The 22,500-nt window shown below is 43.5% G+C and overlaps 1 protein-coding gene across 2 annotated transcripts in view; it reads right to left on the bottom strand.

Annotated features, from left to right (window-relative positions):
* The window catches only part of slc12a1 (solute carrier family 12 member 1), a 35,055-nt gene that overhangs the window by 4,935 nt on the left and 7,620 nt on the right, over positions 1-22,500 (bottom strand). For both annotated transcript variants that reach the window (XM_053235163.1, XM_053235164.1), the window contains 17 exons: positions 19,730-19,825; positions 19,252-19,391; positions 18,584-18,694; positions 18,091-18,202; positions 17,845-17,972; positions 17,055-17,139; positions 14,802-14,953; positions 14,577-14,684; positions 8,769-8,892; positions 8,535-8,636; positions 7,430-7,585; positions 7,080-7,179; positions 6,125-6,236; positions 4,357-4,497; positions 2,915-3,021; positions 2,733-2,815; positions 1,801-1,923 (listed from right to left, as the gene is read on the bottom strand). In XM_053235163.1, coding sequence (XP_053091138.1) covers positions 1,801-1,923; positions 2,733-2,815; positions 2,915-3,021; positions 4,357-4,497; positions 6,125-6,236; positions 7,080-7,179; positions 7,430-7,585; positions 8,535-8,636; positions 8,769-8,892; positions 14,577-14,684; positions 14,802-14,953; positions 17,055-17,139; positions 17,845-17,972; positions 18,091-18,202; positions 18,584-18,694; positions 19,252-19,391; positions 19,730-19,825 — 1,980 coding nt within the window. The remainder of the gene's footprint in view (positions 1-1,800; positions 1,924-2,732; positions 2,816-2,914; positions 3,022-4,356; positions 4,498-6,124; positions 6,237-7,079; positions 7,180-7,429; positions 7,586-8,534; positions 8,637-8,768; positions 8,893-14,576; positions 14,685-14,801; positions 14,954-17,054; positions 17,140-17,844; positions 17,973-18,090; positions 18,203-18,583; positions 18,695-19,251; positions 19,392-19,729; positions 19,826-22,500) is intronic.

Here is a 22,500-nt window from a genome sequence, read left to right as displayed (position 1 = left end):
AGAGAGAGATCAGTGAGACGGATCAGGAGAGAGAGAAACAGAGAGAGAGAGAGAGAGAGATCAGGAGAGAGAGAGAGAGAGAGAGAGAGAGAGAGAGATCAGTGAGACAGATCAGAAGAGAGAGAAACAGAGAGAGAGAGAGAGATCAGGAGAGAGAGAGAGAGAGAGAGAGAGAGAGAGAGAGAGAGAGATCAGTGAGACGGATCAGGAGAGAGAGAGAGAGAGAGAGAGAGAGAGAGAGAGAGATCAGTGAGACAGATCAGGAGAGAGAGAAACAGAGAGAGAGAGAGAGAGAGAGAGAGAGAGATCAGTGAGACGGATGGACAGAAAGCAGGTAAAATGTAATCGTAACTAGCGTTGTGATGAAAGTGTTTAAAATGAAATGAGACGTGGTTATGGTCCTGATCATGGTGTGTTAGTGGGCGTGGTGTGTGTTAGTGGGCGTGGTGTGTGGAGAGGAGGCCACGCCCACCACCACAACACCGCTATACACAATGACGTCCCAAAAAATGCAAAAATAACTGGCCAAAAATATCTGTAATATATTTCACAGAAGAGACTCAAGCTGTTTCCTCCATCTGTCACAGACGGACAATCAGTGTGCTGCCAGATAGTCAGGAATGTGAGTGTGTGTGTGTGTGTGTGTGAGTGAGTGTGTGTGTGAGTGTGTGTGTGTGTGTGTGTGAGTGAGTGTGTGTGTGAGTGTGTGTGTGTGTGTCTGATTAGATTAGATTAGAGAAGCACAGATGGTTAAAACTCCTTTAGACAAACCCCGCCCACCTTTTCTGTTTAAAAGCAGCCAAATCATTTCTGAATCTCTTTCTCTCTCTCACACACACACACACACACACACACACACACACACACATACACAATATAAACAGTTGAAAGTCCAGCCAGTGTCTATTCAAGTTGTATTGGAATATTTGCATAATATAATTTTATTATAAGCCAACAAATAGCCATAACAGATGCACATTGTACGCACACACACACACACACACACACACACACACACTCATGCCAGTGTTACAGCTTTACAGAGAATAAACCACCACCCAAATCAGTGCTGCTCCCTTTCCACTGATGGATAAGATAGAGGGGTGCCAATACTTTGTGCAGCGTAACAGATGGGCTACAGTCAGTAACTGTACACTACAGAGAGACCTGAGTGGTGGGCGGAGCTAATATACAGCACTGTGCAAAAGTCTTGGCACTGTATCTATTTTTTAGTACAAACTTTGTTATAGATGTTTATTTTCTGGCTTCTACATTATTGATTCAGTACAAAAACATTTTAGATTCCAAACATTAGTTTTCCAGCACAAAATGAAATGTTACAGAAAAATGTTTGTATGTCAGTAAAGAAAGCAGCAGATTCCATAAGAGACACTTTTCAGATAAAAACATAATGAAGGCTGCTGGGTTTCGCTGCAGAAATAAGAAGCGAGTCGACAGTCAAAGTCTCCAGAAGAACTGTGGCTGCTTCTGCAAGATGCTCAGTAACACTTCCAGCTCATTTCCTTATAAAACTGCACACACTGCATCTGAGATACTGTTTTATTTATTTAAAGTGAAGGATCGTCACATTAAATACTGACTTTGTTTCATTTATTACTGTTTACTGCTCTTTATAGGATTTTTTAAAAATGTAGAAACATTTAATTTCATTATATTTGAAGGCATCTTTGCTCTACAGTATTTCTTTACACGTGTCTAAGACTTTTACACAGAACTGTGTGTGTGTGTGTGTGTGTGTGTGTGTGTAAATATACACAGCATGTATAATAGTGTAATGACCTTTAGGAGTCAGCTCTTTCTTTGACTTTCTGTATCTTTTAAAAAATCCTTTTCCTCCTTCCTGGAAGCCGTTCTCCTCCATCTCCAACGCCTGCTGCTCCAGGAGCATCCTCTCCATCTCCTCTGGGGAGGGAAACACACACACACACACATTTATAAAACGAGTGTCAGGTTTACACAACTTTACTTCTTTTGTGTCATAAACCTGTGTGTAGATAATAGACCACGGAGTGCTGGAGTTACTGTTACTACACTGAAGTTGATTATTTTCCTCTAACAGCACGTCCCCGAGTGTTTTATTCCTCTGACGCCACAGCAACTTACTTAGCAACTGTTATTTACTTAAAGAATGGCATGCTGTACGTTTTATCCGTTTATAGTTACATTTAACGTTCAGTGAAACGAGTCAGTTCGTGCTGTCGCGTACGTTATAGCAGCTATAAACAGTCGTTCCCTCACCAGCGTCTCTTTTAGCTGTTACAAAGCGCTGACACTGGAGACTCCTTCCATAAATGTTAAACAAACACTTCCTCACAAAATATCAACGATTATACATGTTTTAATCCCTGTGAATGAGCTGTTGCTATAGAAACGATAATGTATTAGAACACGTGCATTAATATAAACCTGTGCTACTGTCAGAGATGCTGTTATAGAAAACTAATCAACACCTTCTGACCAATCAGGATCCAGAATTCAGCAGCGCTGTGGAGTAAATTAGAATATTACAGTATTTCCAGATTCATGTTTCAGGTGAACAGGATTATGGGATTGCTCCTGTCACAGAAAGACACTTTTCCAAACTAAGGATCCTAAAATCCAGCTGTGTTTAAGCTGAAAGGAAGTGTGAAAGTGTTGTGTATGTACATTACTACAGAAGGAACAATTGAATATTGTTTGTTTGTTTGTTTGTTTATTTGTTTGTTTGTTACCTTCAGCTGCGAGGATGTGTGAGATGTCCAGTCCCTGATTGACCCTCAGAATCACCGTTCCATATTCGAAATCAAACGCATCACTGAACACAACACACAACAGTGTTACTGGGGTGTGGAATGACAGCATTGCGCGTGTGTGTGTGTGTGTGTGTGTGTGTGTGTGTGTGTGTAAAACATACTGCAGAACTCCGACATATCCCTGTACATCTTCTGTTGTTGCTGTCTTCCAGTCTCTCTTAAACCCCAACATCAGTGTGTTTGGTCTAAGCCTTCCTAATCCTGACGCCTGAAACCATAACACACACGCACACACACACACACACACACAAACACACACACACACACACACACACACACACACACATGCTTGGAAATGTACTCAGCAGGAACAATGTCGCTGTGTTGTTTAGAGTCGTATAAACGCGTTATCATGATAGCATGCTATTAGCTAGCAGCATAAAGTTGGTTAACCACCGAGATAACTCCTTAGCGTGCTAATTAGCTAGCATGTGCGCTAGCGTGCTAAAAATCTGAACACAAATTCAACAGCTGAGTTTTGAAATGTGAAGAATTTTACTGAGATGCTTTACAATGCATTCTGGGTAAACGTTTCGGCTGAAGTTTCCTCTCACCTAATGAACTTCACTCGCACTGATAAAGTAAGAGGCCAGACCCTAACCCCTAAAGGTGCAGGAGTGTTTCTCCGGCGCTCACACACACACCTCGGCCTCGACTCAAACACAAGCTCCGCTGACAGCAGACAAACATGCGCACGCTTTCCGTTATTTAAATATACCATTTAATATATAAGCTACAGGAGTTAAGAGTCCTGCTCACAAGTCATTGTCCCTTCTGATTTTTCCATCACTTATCTAACAAACTCTGAACGTTTATTTATTTATTTTTTACAATTTGATGATTGCGGTTATTCAGAGCACAAAGGTTGAGGAGGATCAGGGAGGCGGGGCTGTAAATGGAAAAATCCTGATGCGGGAGCGCAGCGTGAGCGTGAAAGCGGTACGGTCTGAGCCGCGGTTCTTCTTTACTGATGGAGTGAAAACGTCATGGATGTGAAGAAAATCAACAGATTTAAAATGGAGCCGGATTTTTTCCCCGTCTGATCTGTATTTGTTACTAAAGTGCACTCTGCTTCTCTCTTTATGATGCACTTAAACAGCCACCGGTGTTATTCCACTTCACACTCCTTATCTGTCTTTATGGTATAATCAGACACGGCTGTTAATCTGGCCTCGGCACGGCGCAGCGCTATCGATACTGATAATAACATCCTGATACATGTGCAAGAGCAGCCAAAGTCTGCTGAACAGGAACATCACTTCACGTAAAGCCGAGCAGGAAAATTACCGTCAGTTCATTTAACCCTCGGAGTGTGTCTTATCAGACTTCACAACACTCACAATGTTCATTTCACTTTAGTTTTAGATTAGACTAAATCCTTTACTGTGTCTGATCTATCCTACACTATAACGTTATATAACGTAATGATCTCCAGTTTCTGTATTACTCTCAGTGCAGTGCAGTCTGTCTGATCTAACTGGATTTTTGCTGCACTCCTCGCTGTCTGATCTACAGTTTATGAGTTCAGTATTTAGTGTCACACCTGTAACAGACTCTCTGCTCCGTCGCGAAAGTTGTCGGTCGTTACGGCGGCGTAAAACACTTTCCTCTTCTGCTGATTGAGCCACAGCTGATTCTTTTCCATACAGTCACTGAGCTCCTGCTGCTGCTGCACCCGAGAACCCTGATAACAACAACAACAACAACAACAACAACACAACATATACACAATAAACACACAAACACAGCATAACAACATTCGAATACAGAGTGGCTGTGGAGTAGTAACACACACACACACACACACACGCACACACACTCCAGTATCAATATAATATTAATCAAGGAATCAAGCTTAGTCCCGCTGAAGTGGGCGGAGCTAAAAAAAACGCAGTAAACAGTAAAAACATAACACCGTACGTTTTCAATATTGTCGTTTTACAAATCATTTGTTTAATGTTTTATTTCACATTAACGAACTCAGAACATTCTCCATGTTTTGGAGATGTTTCTCCATTGACCGTGACAGAAAGCGAGGACGCCGCGTCACCGCGTCTTTCCGGCAGGACGACCGAGTCGAGACGAAACACTACTAATGCGAGAAGGCGGGAAAGGGGCGGGGCTTATGGTGGGTGGGGCAGTTAACATCAGAAATTTCAAAACACCTAAGCACCTATATAACTGTAGATTCATAGTATATATCCGAGGTTATCTTTATATATCTGTATATTACCTGTATATATATTGTATATTGTGTGTTGTATATATAATGTACACATCGCTTATGAATATTTATGACTAATACTTTCATCTATTATATTTTTATACCTATTAGAGTCTTTTCTATTATAACACAGTGTAATTTATCATTCATACGGTTATCTACTCAATAGCTACTGCACACAATCACTGCCCATAGCCTTTTTATTTATTTATTTACTGTATACATACACTATACAGCCAAAAGTATGTGCACCCCTGACCATCACACCCATATGTACCTGTTGAACGTCTCATTCCAGATTTATTCCCGTGTGTTTGCTGTTATAATGAGCTCCACTCTTCTGGGAATCTTTCCACTAGATGTTGGAGCGTGGCTGTGGGGATTTGTGTTCATTCAGCTACAGGAGCATTAGTGAGGTCAGGCGCTGATGTTGGGTAAGGAGTCTCCAGTTCCAGTTCATCTGTGTACCAGTTCCTGTGCACGGGGGCATTGTCATGCTGGAACAGGTTTGAGTCTCTTAGTTCCAGTGAAGGGAAACTGTAAAGCTACAGCACACAGAGACGTTCTATACAACTGTGTGCTTCAGAGTTTGTGGTAACAGTTTGGAGAAGAAGCACATATGGGTGTGATGGTCAGGGGTGCACATACTTTTGGCCATATAGTGTATAGTAATAGTGCTATAAGTGCGTATTAAACCTGCACTTTGTTAATTTGCACAATGCTACTATTTGCACTTCTGGTAGATGCTGAACTGCATCTTGTTAGTGTGCGATGAAAATAAAGTTCTATCTATCTATCTATCTATCTCTCTATCTATCTCTCTATCTATAAACTGTCAGTCATTCCAGCTTCATATGTCGACTGGCTTGTGGATTTGTTTTGGGGAAAGACGGCTGTTCTGGTGTATTATTGAGTGCAGGTCTATAAAGGGAGATGTTTGAGTATTGTGAAGTGAGAGTAGTGTAAAGTGTAAAGTTGTGTATTTTATTATAAACTGTAGTAAACTTTACGGAGAGAAAGACTTCCACGTGTGTAGACTTGACGTTTCAGTGTTTAATGTGCGATATGAAGGCTGATCTTTCCTCACCACAAACACTTCGCAGGTGATGCAGAGACCAAAGTTTTTAGTGAAGGAGTGAGCGAGGTCCAGCAGAGCCGGGCGGGTTTTAGGAGGTCCGGTCAACACGATGCACTGAGGCCTGACCGGAAAATAAACACTTTAATAAGTAAAGATAATAAAGATAACAATAAGATTTATAACTTTAAAATATCAATAAACTCCATTACATACTGTATTTAATAACTTTATTACATTTTGTCCTGATAAGATGCAGATAAGAGGAATGAATAGTCTCATTATTCAATTCAGTTTTATTTGTATAGCGTTTTAACAATGGACACAAAGCAGCTTTACAGAAATAATAAATAATAAATACGGGATATACATTTTACATTTATTAAATTTATCTTCTTCTTATTATTATTATTATTATTTCATACATTAGACTGACTAAGGTTTGTGTCCTCCTGGACAAGTGACACATTTTATTTATTTTTGAAGTGAAAAGAATCAAACACAGCCTCGGTAGCAAAACTTTTATTTTTTTTAAATCACATTTTCTGCAAAAAATCTTGCAGATTTTTTTTAAAAAACTGGTTTGCTGCAGAGGTTATGTTTACTTCTTTTCACGTAAACAAATAAATCAACAAAATGTGTCATTTGGCCAGGGGGGCACAAACTTTTGTGCAATGCCTGTTTATTAGGGTATTTACGGTGGCTGTCCTACTCCAGTAGTTAAGGTAAAAGGCTGAACGTCATTAAAGATTTCCTCCAGTATAAATAATTAACTGAAATTAAACTTGTAGAAATGAAAATAACTTCATGTCGTCGGAGCTCTAACAGAAATCGTAGCATCAGTAATGAGGTCTTTGTGAACGTGGACTTTTTGAGGGTCGATAGAAACGTGTGAAGTGGAAATGAAGTTGTGTTAAACATGGCAGCAGTGTTCGTGAATGTGACTGTGTTACTGCACGCTCATTACCTGAAGTTCTTAACGTGTTCATTCACTCCTGATAAAGTCAGCGCGTTGTTCACGGCGTTCACGAAGGTCACGGCCTGCGTGGAGGAGCCCCAGTTCACATCTGCAGGACGAGGAGAATTAACCCGTCTGTTCAGCTATTAATCATTAACCGCTAGTCATTTATCATTAATTATTCTCTCAGATATGAATCATAGAGAGAAGTGCTCACTGTAAAAACTCTACTCTTCCATTTCTCTCATCAGTCCGTATAAGCGCCGAGTTATTAATCAATATTGTCTCGTTTGTTTAGTGCGCTGTCAGATCTGATAGACGATTGGCGGGTAAGATATCAGCATGGGCGTGGTCATTACCTGGCTTTTTGACCGTGACGTAGATGTAGAGGAAGATCTCTATGGCGTAGGTGAGAAGCGCAGCCCACCAGTTAATGACGAACATCACAGCGCAGCACAGCACGGCCCCGAACAGAGACAGCCACATGTTGTAGTACTTATACCCCGGCCTCCAGCCTGGGGGGGGGAGGGGGGGGAGGGGAGAGTGATTGACAGCCTGAGACTCCGCCTATGACATCACGCAATCAGCTAAATACAATACGAGAATCAGAATGCATGTAGCAGCACACAATTATTGACTTACACAGTAGCTACGCTTGATAGATTATCTCATACTCGCTAGTTTATCTCACACTCGCCAATTTAGCTCACACTCGCTAGTTTATCTCATACTCACTAGTTTATCTCATAGTTGCTAGTTTATCTCATACTCACTAGTTTATCTCATACTCACTAATTTAGCTCACACTCGCTAGTTTATCTCATACTCGCTAGTTTATCTCACACTCGCTAGTTTATCTCACACTCTCTAGTTTATCTCACACTCGCTAGTTTAGCTCACACTCGCTAGTTTATCTCATAGTTGCTCGTTTATCTCATACTCGCTAGTTTATCTCATACTCACTAGTTTATCTCATAGTTGCTAGTTTATCTCATACTCACTAGTTTATCTCATACTCACTAATTTATCTCACACTCGCTAGTTTATCTCATACTCGCTAGTTTATCTCACACTCGCTAGTTTAGCTCACACTCGCTAGTTTATCTCATACTCACTAGTTTATCTCTTACTCACTAGTTTATCTCATACTCACTAGTTTAGCTCATACTCACTAGTTTATCTCATACTCACTAGTTTATCTCATACTCACTAGTTTATCTTATACTTGCTAGTTTAGCTCATATTTGAGGATAAACTGTGTGTGTGATAAAAACAACATTGGCCTGATGATTAGTGGGTGGAGCTTATACAAGCGTTCCCCTTGCTTAGCCCCGCCCATTTTACACTGAAAGAGAAAAGTGAAGTCCAACTTCTGACACTAACTAATGACACTTTTCTATTTCTGTTTGAATACAGTAGTGTTATTAGTGCTGACGGGGGCCGAGCGCAGGGGTGAAGACTGACCTGGGGATTTAGCGTAGGAGGCGTGGAAGCAGGAGAAGTTAATGAGGGCGTAGGAGGCCAGGAAGAAGTTAGAGATGATGGGAGCGATGACGTTCAACTCAGCTGGAGAGAGAGACAGATAATGATAAAGATAGAGAGATAGATAATGAGATAGAGGAAGAGAGAAAGAGAGAGAGGTTTAATGATGATATAATCGTATTAGATCTAACTGTATTATTAGAACTGTATCCTCACCGATGAGGATGAAGGCCACGGCAATGAGGAAGGTCAGCACGTAGCCTCGGATGGGTTCGTTATTTTTACCGTGACCTTTAGCGAAGAAATGCAGCGCTTTGTAGATGTTGTCCTTACAGAGAGCCTGGAACAGAGAGAGAGAGAGAGAGAGAGACAGAGAGAGACAGAGAGAGAGAGACAGAGAGAGACAGAGAGAGACAGAGACAGAGAGAGAGAGAGAGAGAGAGACAGAGAGAGACAGAGAGAGACAGAGACAGAGAGAGAGAGAGAGACAGAGAGAGACAGAGAGAGAGAGACAGAGAGAGACAGAGAGAGACAGAGACAGAGAGAGAGAGAGAGAGAGACAGAGAGAGACAGAGAGAGACAGAGACAGAGAGAGAGAGAGAGACAGAGAGAGACAGAGACAGAGAGAGAGAGGGAGATCTAACCTTATCTGTATTAGGTATCACCTCTCAGGTGTCTACTACAGTATGGAGTGTGGAGTGTGTAGTGTGCTAGTGTGTAGTGTGCTAGTATGGAGTGTGTTAGTGTGTAGTGTGCTAGTATGGAGTGTGGAGTGTGTAGTGTGCTAGTGTGTAGTGTGCTAGTATGGAGTGTGTTAGTGTGTAGTGTGCTAGTATGGAGTGTGGAGTGTGTAGTGTGCTAGTGTGTAGTGTGCTAGTATGGAGTGTGTTAGTGTGTAGTGTGCTAGTGTGTAGTGTGCTAGTGTGTAGTGAGCTAGTATGGAGTGTGTTAGTGTGTAGTGTGCTAGTGTGTAGTGAGCTAGTGTGTAGTGTGCTAGTATGGAGTGTGTTAGTGTGTAGTGTGCTAGTATGGAGTGTGGAGTGTGTAGTGTGCTAGTGTGTAGTGTGCTAGTATGGAGTGTGTTAGTGTGTAGTGTGCTAGTGTGTAGTGAGCTAGTGTGTAGTGAGCTAGTATGGAGTGTGTTAGTGTGTAGTGTGCTAGTATGGAGTGTGTTAGTGTGTAGTGAGCTAGTATGGAGTGTGGAGTGTGTAGTGTGCTAGTATGGAGTGTGTAGTGTGTAGTGTGCTAGTATGGAGTGTGTTAGTGTGTAGTGTGCTAGTGTGTAGTGTGCTAGTATGGAGTGTGTTAGTGTGTAGTGTGCTAGTATGGAGTGTGTTAGTGTGTAGTGTGCTAGTGTGTAGTGTGCTAGTGTGTAGTGAGCTAGTATGGAGTGTGTTAGTGTGTAGTGTGCTAGTATGGAGTGTGCTAGTGTGTAGTGTGCTAGTATGGCGTGTGCTAGTGTGTAGTGTGCTAGTATGGAGTGTGTTAGTGTGTAGTGTGCTAGTATGGAGTGAGTTAGTGTGTAGTGTGCTAGTGTGTAGTGAGCTAGTGTGTAGTGAGCTAGTATGGAGTGTGTTAGTGTGTAGTGTGCTAGTATGGAGTGTGCTAGTGTGTAGTGTGCTAGTATGGAGTGTGCTAGTGTGTAGTGTGCTAGTATGGAGTGTGTTAGTGTGTAGTGTGCTAGTATGGAGTGAGTTAGTGTGTAGTGTGCTAGTGTGTAGTGTGCTAGTGTGTAAGTGTGTAGTGTGCTAGTATGGAGTGAGTTAGTGTGTAGTGTGCTAGTGTGTAGTGTGCTAGTGTGTAGTGTGCTAGTATGGAGTGTGCTAGTGTGTAGTGTGCTAGTATGGAGTGTGTTAGTGTGTAGTGTGCTAGTGTGTAGTGAGCTAGTATGGAGTGTGTTAGTGTGTAGTGTGCTAGTGTGTAGTGAGCTAGTATGGAGTGTGTTAGTGTGTAGTGTGCTAGTATGGAGTGTGTTAGTGTGTAGTGAGCTAGTATGGAGTGTGTTAGTGTGTAGTGAGCTAGTATGGAGTGTGTTAGTGTGTAGTGTGCTAGTATGGAGTGTGTTAGTGTGTAGTGAGCTAGTGTGTAGTGTGCTAGTGTGTAGTGTGCTAGTATGGAGTGTGTTAGTGTGTAGTGTGCTAGTGTGTAGTGTGCTAGTATGGAGTGTGTTAGTGTGTAGTGTGCTAGTGTGTAGTGAGCTAGTATGGAGTGTGTTAGTGTGTAGTGTGCTAGTATGTAGTGAGCTAGTATGGAGTGTGTTAGTGTGTAGTGTGCTAGTATGGAGTGTGATAGTGTGTAGTGTGCTAGTATGGAGTGAGTTAGTGTGTAGTGTGCTAGTGTGTAGTGTGTTAGTGTGTAGTGTGCTAGTATGGAGTGTGTTAGTGTGTAGTGAGCTAGTATGGAGTGTGTTAGTGTGTAGTGTGCTAGTATGGAGTGTGTTAGTGTGTAGTGTGCTAGTATGGAGTGAGTTAGTGTGTAGTGTGCTAGTGTGTAGTGTGCTAGTGTGTAGTGTGCTAGTATGGAGTGTGTTAGTGTGTAGTGAGCTAGTATGGAGTGTGCTAGTGTGTAGTGAGCTAGTATGGAGTGTGTTAGTGTGTAGTGTGCTAGTGTGTAGTGAGCTAGTGTGTAGTGTGCTAGTATGGAGTGTGTTAGTGTGTAGTGTGCTAGTATGGAGTGTGGAGTGTGTAGTGTGCTAGTGTGTAGTGTGCTAGTATGGAGTGTGCTAGTGTGTAGTGAGCTAGTGTGTAGTGAGCTAGTATGGAGTGTGTTAGTGTGTAGTGTGCTAGTATGGAGTGTGTTAGTGTGTAGTGAGCTAGTATGGAGTGTGTTAGTGTGTAGTGTGCTAGTGTGGAGTGTGCTAGTGTGTAGTGAGCTAGTATGGAGTGTGTTAGTGTGTAGTGTGCTAGTGTGTAGTGTGCTAGTGTGTAGTGAGCTAGTATGGAGTGTGTTAGTGTGTAGTGTGCTAGTATGGAGTGTGTAGTGTGTAGTGTGCTAGTATGGAGTGTGTTAGTGTGTAGTGTGCTAGTGTGTAGTGTGCTAGTATGGAGTGTGTTAGTGTGTAGTGTGCTAGTATGGAGTGTGTTAGTGTGTAGTGTGCTAGTGTGTAGTGTGCTAGTGTGTAGCGAGCTAGTATGGAGTGTGTTAGTGTGTAGTGTGCTAGTATGGAGTGTGCTAGTGTGTAGTGTGCTAGTATGGAGTGTGTTAGTGTGTAGTGTGCTAGTATGGAGTGTGTTAGTGTGTAGTGAGCTAGTATGGAGTGTGCTAGTGTGTAGTGTGCTAGTATGGAGTGTGTTAGTGTGTAGTGTGCTAGTGTGTAGTGAGCTAGTGTGTAGTGTGCTAGTATGGAGTGTGTTAGTGTGTAGTGTGCTAGTATGGAGTGTGGAGTGTGTAGTGTGCTAGTGTGTAGTGTGCTAGTATGGAGTGTGTTAGTGTGTAGTGTGCTAGTGTGTAGTGAGCTAGTATGGAGTGTGTTAGTGTGTAGTGTGCTAGTATGGAGTGTGTTAGTGTGTAGTGTGCTAGTATGGAGTGTGGAGTGTGTAGTGTGCTAGTATGGAGTGTGGAGTGTGTAGTGAGCTAGTATGGAGTGTGTTAGTGTGTAGTGTGCTAGTATGGAGTGTGTAGTGTGTAGTGTGCTAGTATGGAGTGTGTTAGTGTGTAGTGTGCTAGTGTGTAGTGTGCTAGTATGGAGTGTGTTAGTGTGTAGTGTGCTAGTATGGAGTGTGTTAGTGTGTAGTGTGCTAGTGTGTAGTGTGCTAGTGTGTAGTGAGCTAGTATGGAGTGTGTTAGTGTGTAGTGTGCTAGTATGGAGTGTGCTAGTGTGTAGTGTGCTAGTATGGAGTGTGCTAGTGTGTAGTGTGCTAGTATGGAGTGTGTTAGTGTGTAGTGTGCTAGTATGGAGTGAGTTAGTGTGTAGTGTGCTAGTGTGTAGTGTGCTAGTATGTAGTGTGCTAGTGTGTAGTGTGCTAGTGTGTAGTGTGCTAGTATGGAGTGTGTTAGTGTGTAGTGTGCTAGTGTGTAGTGTGCTAGTGTGTAGTGTGTTAGTGTGTAGTGTGCTAGTATGGAGTGAGTTAGTGTGTAGTGTGCTAGTGTGTAGTGTGCTAGTGTGTAGTGTGCTAGTATGGAGTGTGTTAGTGTGTAGTGAGCTAGTATGGAGTGCGCTAGTGTGTAGTGTGCTAGTATGGAGTGTGTTAGTATGGAGTGTGTTAGTGTGTAGTGTGCTAGTATGGAGTGTGCTAGTATGGAGTGTGTTAGTGTGTAGTGAGCTAGTATGGAGTGTGTTAGTGTGTAGTGAGCTAGTGTGTAGTGTGCTAGTGTGTAGTGTGCTAGTATGGAGTGTGTTAGTGTGTAGTGTGCTAGTGTGTAGTGTGCTAGTATGGAGTGTGTTAGTGTGTAGTGTGCTAGTATGGAGTGTGTTAGTGTGTAGTGTGCTAGTATGGAGTGTGTTAGTGTGTAGTGAGCTAGTATGGAGTGTGTTAGTGTGTAGTGAGCTAGTGTGTAGTGTGCTAGTGTGCTAGTGTGTAGTGTGCTAGTATGGAGTGTGTTAGTGTGTAGTGTGCTAGTGTGTAGTGAGCTAGTATGGAGTGTGTTAGTGTGTAGTGTGCTAGTGTGTAGTGTGCTAGTATGGAGTGTGTTAGTGTGTAGTGTGCTAGTATGGAGTGTGTTAGTGTGTAGTGTGCTAGTATGGAGTGTGCTAGTATGGAGTGTGTTAGTGTGTAGTGAGCTAGTATGGAGTGTGTTAGTGTGTAGTGAGCTAGTGTGTAGTGTGCTAGTGTGTAGTGTGCTAGTATGGAGTGTGTTAGTGTGTAGTGTGCTAGTGTGTAGTGTGCTAGTATGGAGTGTGTTAGTGTGTAGTGTGCTAGTATGGAGTGTGTTAGTGTGTAGTGTGCTAGTATGGAGTGTGCTAGTATGGAGTGTGTTAGTGTGTAGTGTGCTAGTGTGTAGTGTGCTAGTGTGTAGTGTGTTAGTGTGTAGTGTGCTAGTATGGAGTGTGTTAGTGTGTAGTGAGCTAGTGTGTAGTGTGCTAGTGTGCTAGTGTGTAGTGTGCTAGTATGGAGTGTGTTAGTGTGTAGTGTGCTAGTGTGTAGTGAGCTAGTGTGTAGTGAGCTAGTATGGAGTGTGTTAGTGTGTAGTGAGCTAGTATGGAGTGTGTTAGTGTGTAGTGAGCTAGTGTGTAGTGTGCTAGTGTGCTAGTGTGTAGTGTGCTAGTATGGAGTGTGTTAGTGTGTAGTGTGCTAGTGTGTAGTGAGCTAGTATGGAGTGTGTTAGTGTGTAGTGTGCTAGTGTGTAGTGTGCTAGTATGGAGTGTGTTAGTGTGTAGTGTGCTAGTATGGAGTGTGTTAGTGTGTAGTGTGCTAGTATGGAGTGTGCTAGTATGGAGTGTGTTAGTGTGTAGTGAGCTAGTATGGAGTGTGTTAGTGTGTAGTGAGCTAGTGTGTAGTGTGCTAGTGTGTAGTGTGCTAGTATGGAGTGTGTTAGTGTGTAGTGTGCTAGTGTGTAGTGTGCTAGTATGGAGTGTGTTAGTGTGTAGTGTGCTAGTATGGAGTGTGTTAGTGTGTAGTGTGCTAGTATGGAGTGTGCTAGTATGGAGTGTGTTAGTGTGTAGTGAGCTAGTATGGAGTGTGCTAGTGTGCTAGTGTGTAGTGTGCTAGTATGGAGTGTGTTAGTGTGTAGTGAGCTAGTGTGTAGTGTGCTAGTGTGCTAGTGTGTAGTGTGCTAGTATGGAGTGTGTTAGTGTGTAGTGTGCTAGTGTGTAGTGAGCTAGTGTGTAGTGTGCTAGTATGGAGTGTGCTAGTGTGTAGTGAGCTAGTGTGTAGTGAGCTAGTGTGTAGTGTGCTAGTATGGAGTGAGTTAGTGTGTAGTGTGCTAGTATGGAGTGAGTTAGTGTGTAGTGTGTAGTGAGCTAGTGTGTAGTGTGTAGTGTGCTAGTATGGAGTGTGCTAGTATGGAGTGTGTTAGTGTGGAGTGTGTTAGTGTGGAGTGTGTAGTGAGCTAGTATGCTAGTGAGCTAGTGAACTTCTCTCTGACCTGGAAGACTTTCGGAGCGCTGACGAGGGAGGCGAGTGCAGACGAGAGCGTAGCAGAGAAGGTTCCTGCAATGATGAGGGGTCCAAACCCAGACACCATCGTCATCACCTACACACACACACACACACACACACACACACACACACTCAGTGTGTAATAATACATGAGATCTGTTTTATTTAGTTTCGGTTTGGACAGGTGAGCATTTCTGGGTTGACCTCTGACCTGGAAGTTGTTCATCAGGCCGTATTGGCACTTGGTGACTGCACATGGGGAGAAGTCGTAGCCGAAATTGCAGGCGGCTGAGAAATTGCAGCTTGAACCCGGAGTGATGGTGTCGTTTGCATTTCCTGTGGCGTCTCGCACCACTGTAGCAGCTGAGCACAGATCAGACTTTAGATTTTAATCAGTTCACACTCATTATTCACTGATATTCTGTTTACAACTGAGACCAATCATTGGTTACATGTTCAATCGAAATATACAGCATCGTGGAGCGCGATGGAGGAGCGCGATGGAGGAGCGTGTTGGAGGAGCGCGATGGAGGAGCTCATTGGAGCTTGATGGAGGAGCGCGATGGAGGAGCGCGATGGAGGAGCGCGTTGGAGGAGCGCGATGGAGGAGCGCGTTGGAGGAGCGCGATGGAGGAGCGCGTTGGAGCTTGATGGAGGAGCGCGATGGAGGAGCTTTATGGAGGAGCTTGTTGGAGGAGCTCGATGGCGGAGCGCAATGGAGGAGCTTGTGGAGGAGCGTGATGGCGGAGCGCGATGGAGGAGAGTGTTTGAGGAGCGTGTTGGAGGAGCTTGATGGAGGAGCTTGTTGGAGGAGAGTGTTTGAGGAGCGTGTTGGAGGAGCTTGATGGAGGAGCGTGTTGGAGGAGAGTGATGGAGGAGAGTGTTTGAGGAGCGTGATGGAGGAGCGCGATGGAGGAGAGTGTTTGAGGAGCGCGATGGAGGAGCGCGATGGAGGAGAGTGTTTGAGGAGCGCGATGGAGGAGAGTGATGGAGGAGAGTGTTTGAGGAGCACGATGGTGGAGCGCGATGGAGGAGAGTGATGGAGGAGCGTGTTGGAGGAGCGCGATGGAGGAGTGTGATGGAGGAGAGTGATGGAGGAGCGTGATGGAGGAGCGCGATGGAGGAGCGTGATGGAGGAGCGTGTTTGAGGAGCGTGTTGGAGGAGCGTGATGGAGGAGCGTGTTTGAGGAGCGTGTTGGAGGAGCGTGATGGAGGAGCGCGATGGAGGAGCGTGTTGGAGGAGAGTGTTTGAGGAGCACGATGGCGGAGCGCGATGGAGGAGAGTGTTTGAGGAGCGTGATGGAGGAGTGTGATGGAGGAGCGTGATGGGGGAGAGTGTTTGAGGAGAGTGTTGGAGGAGCGCGATGGAGGAGAGTGATGGAGGAGAGTGATGGAGGAGCGTGATGGAGGAGCGTGATGGAGGAGAGTGTTTGAGGAGCGTGATGGAGGAGCGTGATGGAGGAGAGTGTTTGAGGAGCGTGATGGAGGAGCGTGATGGAGGAGCGTGATGGAGGAGCGTGATGTAGGAGAGTGATGGAGGAGTGTGATGGAGGAGAGTGATGGAGGAGTGTGATGGAGGAGTGTGATGGAGGAGAGTGATGGAGGAGTGTGATGGAGGAGAGTGTTTGAGGAGCGTGATGGAGGAGCGTGATGGAGGAGAGTGATGGAGGAGAGTGTTTGAGGAGCGTGATGGAGGAGAGTGTTTGAGGAGCGTGATGGAGGAGTGTGATGGAGGAGTGTGATGGAGGAGTGTGATGGAGGAGCGTGATGGAGGAGAGTGTTTGAGGAGCGTGATGGAGGAGAGTGATGGAGGAGCGTGATGGAGGAGAGTGTTTGAGGAGCGTGATGGAGGAGAGTGATGGAGGAGCGTGATGGAGGAGAGTGATGGAGGAGAGTGTTTGAGGAGTGTGATGGAGGAGCGTGATGGAGGAGAGTGTTTGAGGAGCGTGATGGAGGAGAGTGATGGAGGAGCGTGATGGAGGAGAGTGTTTGAGGAGTGTGATGGAGGAGAGTGATGGAGGAGCGTGATGGAGGAGCGTGATGGAGGAGCGTGTTTGAGGAGTGTGATGGAGGAGTGTGATGGAGGAGCGTGATGGAGGAGCGTGATGGAGGAGAGTGTTTGAGGAGCGTGATGGAGGAGCGTGATGGAGGAGAGTGATGGAGGAGAGTGATGGAGGAGCGTGATGGAGGAGAGTGTTTGAGGAGCGTGATGGAGGAGCGTGATGGAGGAGAGTGTTTGAGGAGCGTGATGGAGGAGAGTGTTTGAGGAGTGTGATGGAGGAGTGTGATGGAGGAGAGTGATGGAGGAGTGTGATGGGGGTCAGTGTGCTCGTGTGTGTGCTAGTAACACTGCGTGTGTGTTACGATACTGTACAGTGTGCTAGTGTTACTGGATACACATGCTGTATGATTAGCCAGGTCTGTTTAGCATTAGCATGTGTTAGCATGTGTTTGATGTACTTACAAACACACAGTGCGATGCCGAGGTACGTCATTCCTGTGATGAAGATGGCCAGCAGTGTGCCTTTGGGAAGAGCGCCCTGAGGATCCTACACACACACACACACACACACACACGCACACACACACACACACACACAGATTTTGAAAAAAGATAAATTTTTTCTGGCGGTTCTGGGATCTGAACTCACAACCTTCCCATCACTAGCTTAAAACAGTTGAGCCACAATGTCTGAACCTTCTGATCACTACACATACTTTCTGACCAACACACACACACACACGCTGTTGTTTAGTAACAAATAAAATAATATTAGTTCTCATTGCTTATGCTGATAAACACCAATCAGCCATAAATTACCAATTCATGGCACAGCTGATTCACATTTAGCCACGCCCACAAAACTCCATAAAAGGCAAAGCTCACAGAGAGATGGCGACTAAATGGTGAAAGAGCGTCTCCTGAGCGCAGTGTGCGCTAAACCTTCCAATAACGCAGCTCAGCCACTGCAGCGTGTCGGCCACCACAGACACACACTAACTCCTCCCCCTTTATAGGGCGCCATTACTTTTCTCCTAATCCAGCGGCTAGTTTTATTCGTGTTAATTTATGGATGTGGTTTGGAATCGCTTTGTTTCAGGTCATTAATGTGAAGCGACTGAGTTTGAGAAGATGGTCATTAAGATGGTTTGGATGAACATCACACTCGGTGTGTAAATGCTTCTGCAAGTGCTGCATGAATCAGTCTGTTGGTCTCCAGCGTGATAAATGATGAATGAGGTCCAGATTTTACCTTCAGATCTCCAGAAATGTTCGCTCCTGCCAGAATTCCCGTCGCTGCCGGGAAGAAGATGGCAAAGACGGAGAAAAACGTTTCCCCATCTCGGAATTCTGGAGAAAAGTTCTCGGCCATGATGGAGGCTGTAGTGGAATAAACACACTGAGATGCAGCACCACAACACGAACCCAGATCTTTACAAAGCATCAGTGACTCTATGTATTTATTTATTTATTTATTTATTATTATTATGAAAGTCACCTTGATAGCTGAAGAAGCCTTTGGTTTTTTTGTCCTTGGTGGCGGGAATCACTGTCCCCACAAACACATTCACTATGGCAACCAGGAGAATCACCAACAACACAATCTGAGCCTACACACAGATTATAGAGAAACACTCACACTGTTAGTATTTATTTATTAAAGAAATGCAGAAATAATTACATATTCACAGAGAAATAAAGTTCTAAAGTGTATCATTGTGATAGAGAATATCAGAGATGATGACAACAACTTTTAACTTTAAATGTTTCGACTCTTAAAAACAACGAAAGTGTATATTTCTTTGAAAATGTTGTGTTTGTGTGAATAGAAAACTTACATCATAACACAACATTAATGAAAAACTTAAACAGCTCAGATATCAGAAGATAATTTATCACATCGCTGTGTTTATGAGTGTTTTTCTAATACACACAAGTAATATATAACTGTGTGTGTGTGTGTGTGTGTGTGTGTGTGTGTGTGGGCTGACCTTGGCCTCCCACTCCATCCCGGCTACTGAGATCCCGAGCAGCAGCACCACAGTGATGCAGCCGACGATCCTGATATCGTTCACTTCGTCCACCATGATGGCGTTATTGTCCTAAAATCATCACACTCCATTAACGTGTGTGTGTGTGTGTGTGTGTGTTTTCCACATTAACTCATAAAGATGTGATGTTTTCACTCTCAGCACACACAGTTTCAGTCATCACTAGAGTCTGGTGTATTATAGCACAGAATATTTTTATACACGGCAGCTGATGAAGTTTATATACTTTAATCCGCTAGTCACTCAGCTAGTTAACATGCTAGCTATGATCTGAAAATGCAAATTATTAAGAGAACCAATCAAAGATATCTCTTTAGCTCTGTTATTCTTGCAGCTGAAAGCGAGTTCGGTCTGAGTGATCGATCTTTAGGTGTGTGAAGTCATACACTCTGCCCTCGGGGGGTAATAATCACACCTCAGGTGGCGAAGCAGCAGCAGTTAGCAGAAAGACGCCATTTCTCACAGTCCATTAGCTCAGAAATGTGTTTTCCACTGTGTAGTTATAGAGCTACAGCTCTGTGCAGAGTGAGTGGCTCAGGAATCCACTCAGTAATGAATAAAACTCTTTAATAAATAACAGGAGAGCTGACTGACGGAGAGGTTTGTACCTTCAGCAGATCCACGACCGTCTCAGCAAATCCCACCACGTACATCGCTACGGCTACGGCGTTAGCAAAGGCGAAGATCAGACCGATAGAGCCGCCGAACTCCGGGCCCAGACTGCGCGAGATCAGATAGTATGCTCCTCCTGATCACACACACGCACACACACACACATATACATAAAAACAAATATATTTATAAAGGGAAATAAAACTCACTTTAAAAATTAATGTTTTAAAATAGAACATTCCTCTTCATTTTCTTTAAACACGTTTGAGAACAGTGTTAGTGTGAGATATTTTATCCATCCTAGTTTTAAATAATACAATACACTTATTACAAAATTAATAATAATACAAAATAATACACAAAGATACGCCTCGTTTACACTCCTTCTATAAACAAAAAAGTTTAATTGAGAATAGTTTTAACACATATTTAATAGAGAAGTGTGTGTGTGTGTGTGTGTGTGTGTGTGTGTACCTCCTCGTACGACTCCGTTAGTGCAGATGGCTGACATGGACAGACAGGTGAGTGTAGTGACCACCACACTGAGTAAAACTATAATAATCCCCAAACCTGAAACACACACACACACACACACACACACACACACACACACACTGGTTGCAGGACGGATCATCACAGCATGTACATTTTCAGCTAAAACACGGATAATTCTGAAATCTCCTGGAATACTGCAGCAGGCCGTGGTGTCTAAGATGGCTGCCTCAGTGTGCTGCTCGTATCAGTGTGATGTTGAGTTTGGTTTTGTTGTTAAAGTTAAACAGGAGCAGGACACACTTCCTCTCTAAAGTCGAACAGGAGCAGGACGCACTTCCTCTCTAAAGTTAAACAGGAGCAGGACACACTTCCTCTCTAAAGACGAACAGGAGCAGGACACACACTTCCTCTCTAAAGTTAAACAGGAGCAGGACACACTTCCTCTCTAAAGACGAACAGGAGCAGGACACACTTCCTCTCTAAAGTTAAACAGGAGCAGGACACACTTCCTCTCTAAAGTTAAACAGGAGCAGGACACACTTCCTCTCTAAAGACGAACAGGAGCAGGACACACTTCCTCTCTAAAGTTAAACAGGAGCAGGACACACTTCCTCTCTAAAGTCGAACAGGAGCAGGACACACTTCCTCTCTAAAGTTAAACAGGAGCAGGACGCACTTCCTCTCTGATCCGTTTCATCTCCTTCTTTCCTTAAACTTCCAGGTTTGACTATTTGTTTATTTTTATGTGCAAGCGACTCATATAATTCTCACATTAATCTGATTCTGATTATATTCTTACACTTCACTAAAATCCTGAATAAATAGATGAGTGTGTGCAGTTATGGGCTGCTGTGAACGATTAGACAATATCTTCATAAATAATAATAACGTTAGAGGAGGAAACAATAAGTGAGTAATGTTTTTGTGTGTGTTACGGGCCCTCATCAGCCGTGACAAGTTCTCAGAGACTGATAGAAAACTGAAACTGAAACTAAATATGCAGAATATTCGTTAAATATAACGCTGATTAAAGATGGTGAGATGCATCAGAAAATGTTTAAAATACACGATAACAAGAAAGTTTGTGAGTGTAGTAATGTGTGTTTCTGTTTATAAGATTAAAGCGCCTAGAAACACTACATACTGAAAAATTAATGTATTTGCATTGACTCCGCCCACTGGTTTACTCTTTGAGGAAGAAACACTCCAAATTACATATTCATTAAGACAAACTTGCAAAATGGACATGTCACACACTATTCTGATTCAGAATCAGAGTGAATTGATTCTTTTGATTCATTTGCTTTTTGGTTTGGTTTCACACTGTGCATAAATAAACAAACCACAAGGCAAACTGTCCGAGTAAAACTCTTTCATTCACAAACCTCTACAAACCTCTACAGACCCTATCAAACCTCTACAGACCCTATCAAACCTCTACAAACCTCTACAGACCCTATCAAACCTCTACAGACCCTATCAAACCTCTACAGACCCTATCAAACCTCTACACACCCTATCAAACCTCTACAGACCCTATCAAACCTATACAGACCCTATCAAACCTCTACAAACCTCTACAGACCCTATCAAACCTCTACACACCCTATCAAACCTCTACAGACCCTATCAAACCTCTACACACCCTATCAAACCTCTACAGAAATACAGCCACTGGAAAAGTTAAATAAATCTTTACCAAGCATGTAGAAATCACAAAAATCACTCGAGCACAGAGGACATGGAGCCGCTGCCAAATAAACGATTCAGTTATGATAAATAACTAGTTCTGCCAAATAACAAACCTCAGAACACACGGCATTTCTGCAGTGCTACAGCTCTGTGCTTTGGCTCAGTTTGCATCTCACATCTACAGTAAAACCGCAGCCACCCAAAACACAGCGCATGTTTGATTCACTTCCTGCAGTCGAGTCGATTCAGAATCAAATCACTTTCTCGCTGTTCATTTGGAAGTGGATCAGGAACACCTTGCTCAGACGCAAGAGAATAAACACTGTGTATGCGAAAGCACAATTAGTAAATCAGCGTGTACACGTGTTTTGCAGGGTTCTGAAGTTTGCATGTGTTTAAATCCGTAAATCTGAATAGTGACAGATCAGAGAGCTGAACCTCACGCTAATGAACCACCAGAACAGAAACAACCGCACGTTTTCCACAAACAAAAATCACAGCAGTTCATTTTTTCCATCCTGGAATTGTTAAGATTCCAAACCACGGAGGAGTCTGGAAGCTCCGCCCCTTCAGCTACAGAGTAACTGCCTCAGGTCGGTATTAAAAAATGATTTTTCATTCATCAGAAACGGCTCACTCAGAAATGGTTTGCTGTTCCACTCGGATTTTCTGAAGGTGTGAAGTTAGTGCCGCAAGACTGGCTCTAAATCTGCCATTATTCACACGCCATCAAGCTGAAAAACACATTTCTGAGCTAATGGCCTCTGAGGAATGATTCTGTCTTTAACCCGCGCTCGCCTCAGCACCTGAGGGCCAAATACATAAACCTGTAACCTCACACTGAACGACTTCAAAATAAACCATTTCACAGCTCTACTGAAGCTAAAGCCTGTGCTGAATACGGGTGGGATTTGTGTTAAAGATCCTTCCCTCTGCTTTAGTGTGAGGATCATGTTTTATTTTAGAATTTTTGAATACTTGATCTTAATACAGACATTTAAACCTGACAAGAAAACTAGCTAATGTTATAAAGTTACAGCTCAACTGTTCAAATATTA

The sequence above is a fragment of the Pangasianodon hypophthalmus genome, chromosome 6 (assembly GCF_027358585.1).
Source record: "Pangasianodon hypophthalmus isolate fPanHyp1 chromosome 6, fPanHyp1.pri, whole genome shotgun sequence".
In the NCBI taxonomy this organism is placed as follows: Eukaryota; Metazoa; Chordata; class Actinopteri; order Siluriformes; family Pangasiidae; genus Pangasianodon; species Pangasianodon hypophthalmus.
This window is presented reverse-complemented; position numbering and strand designations above follow the sequence as displayed.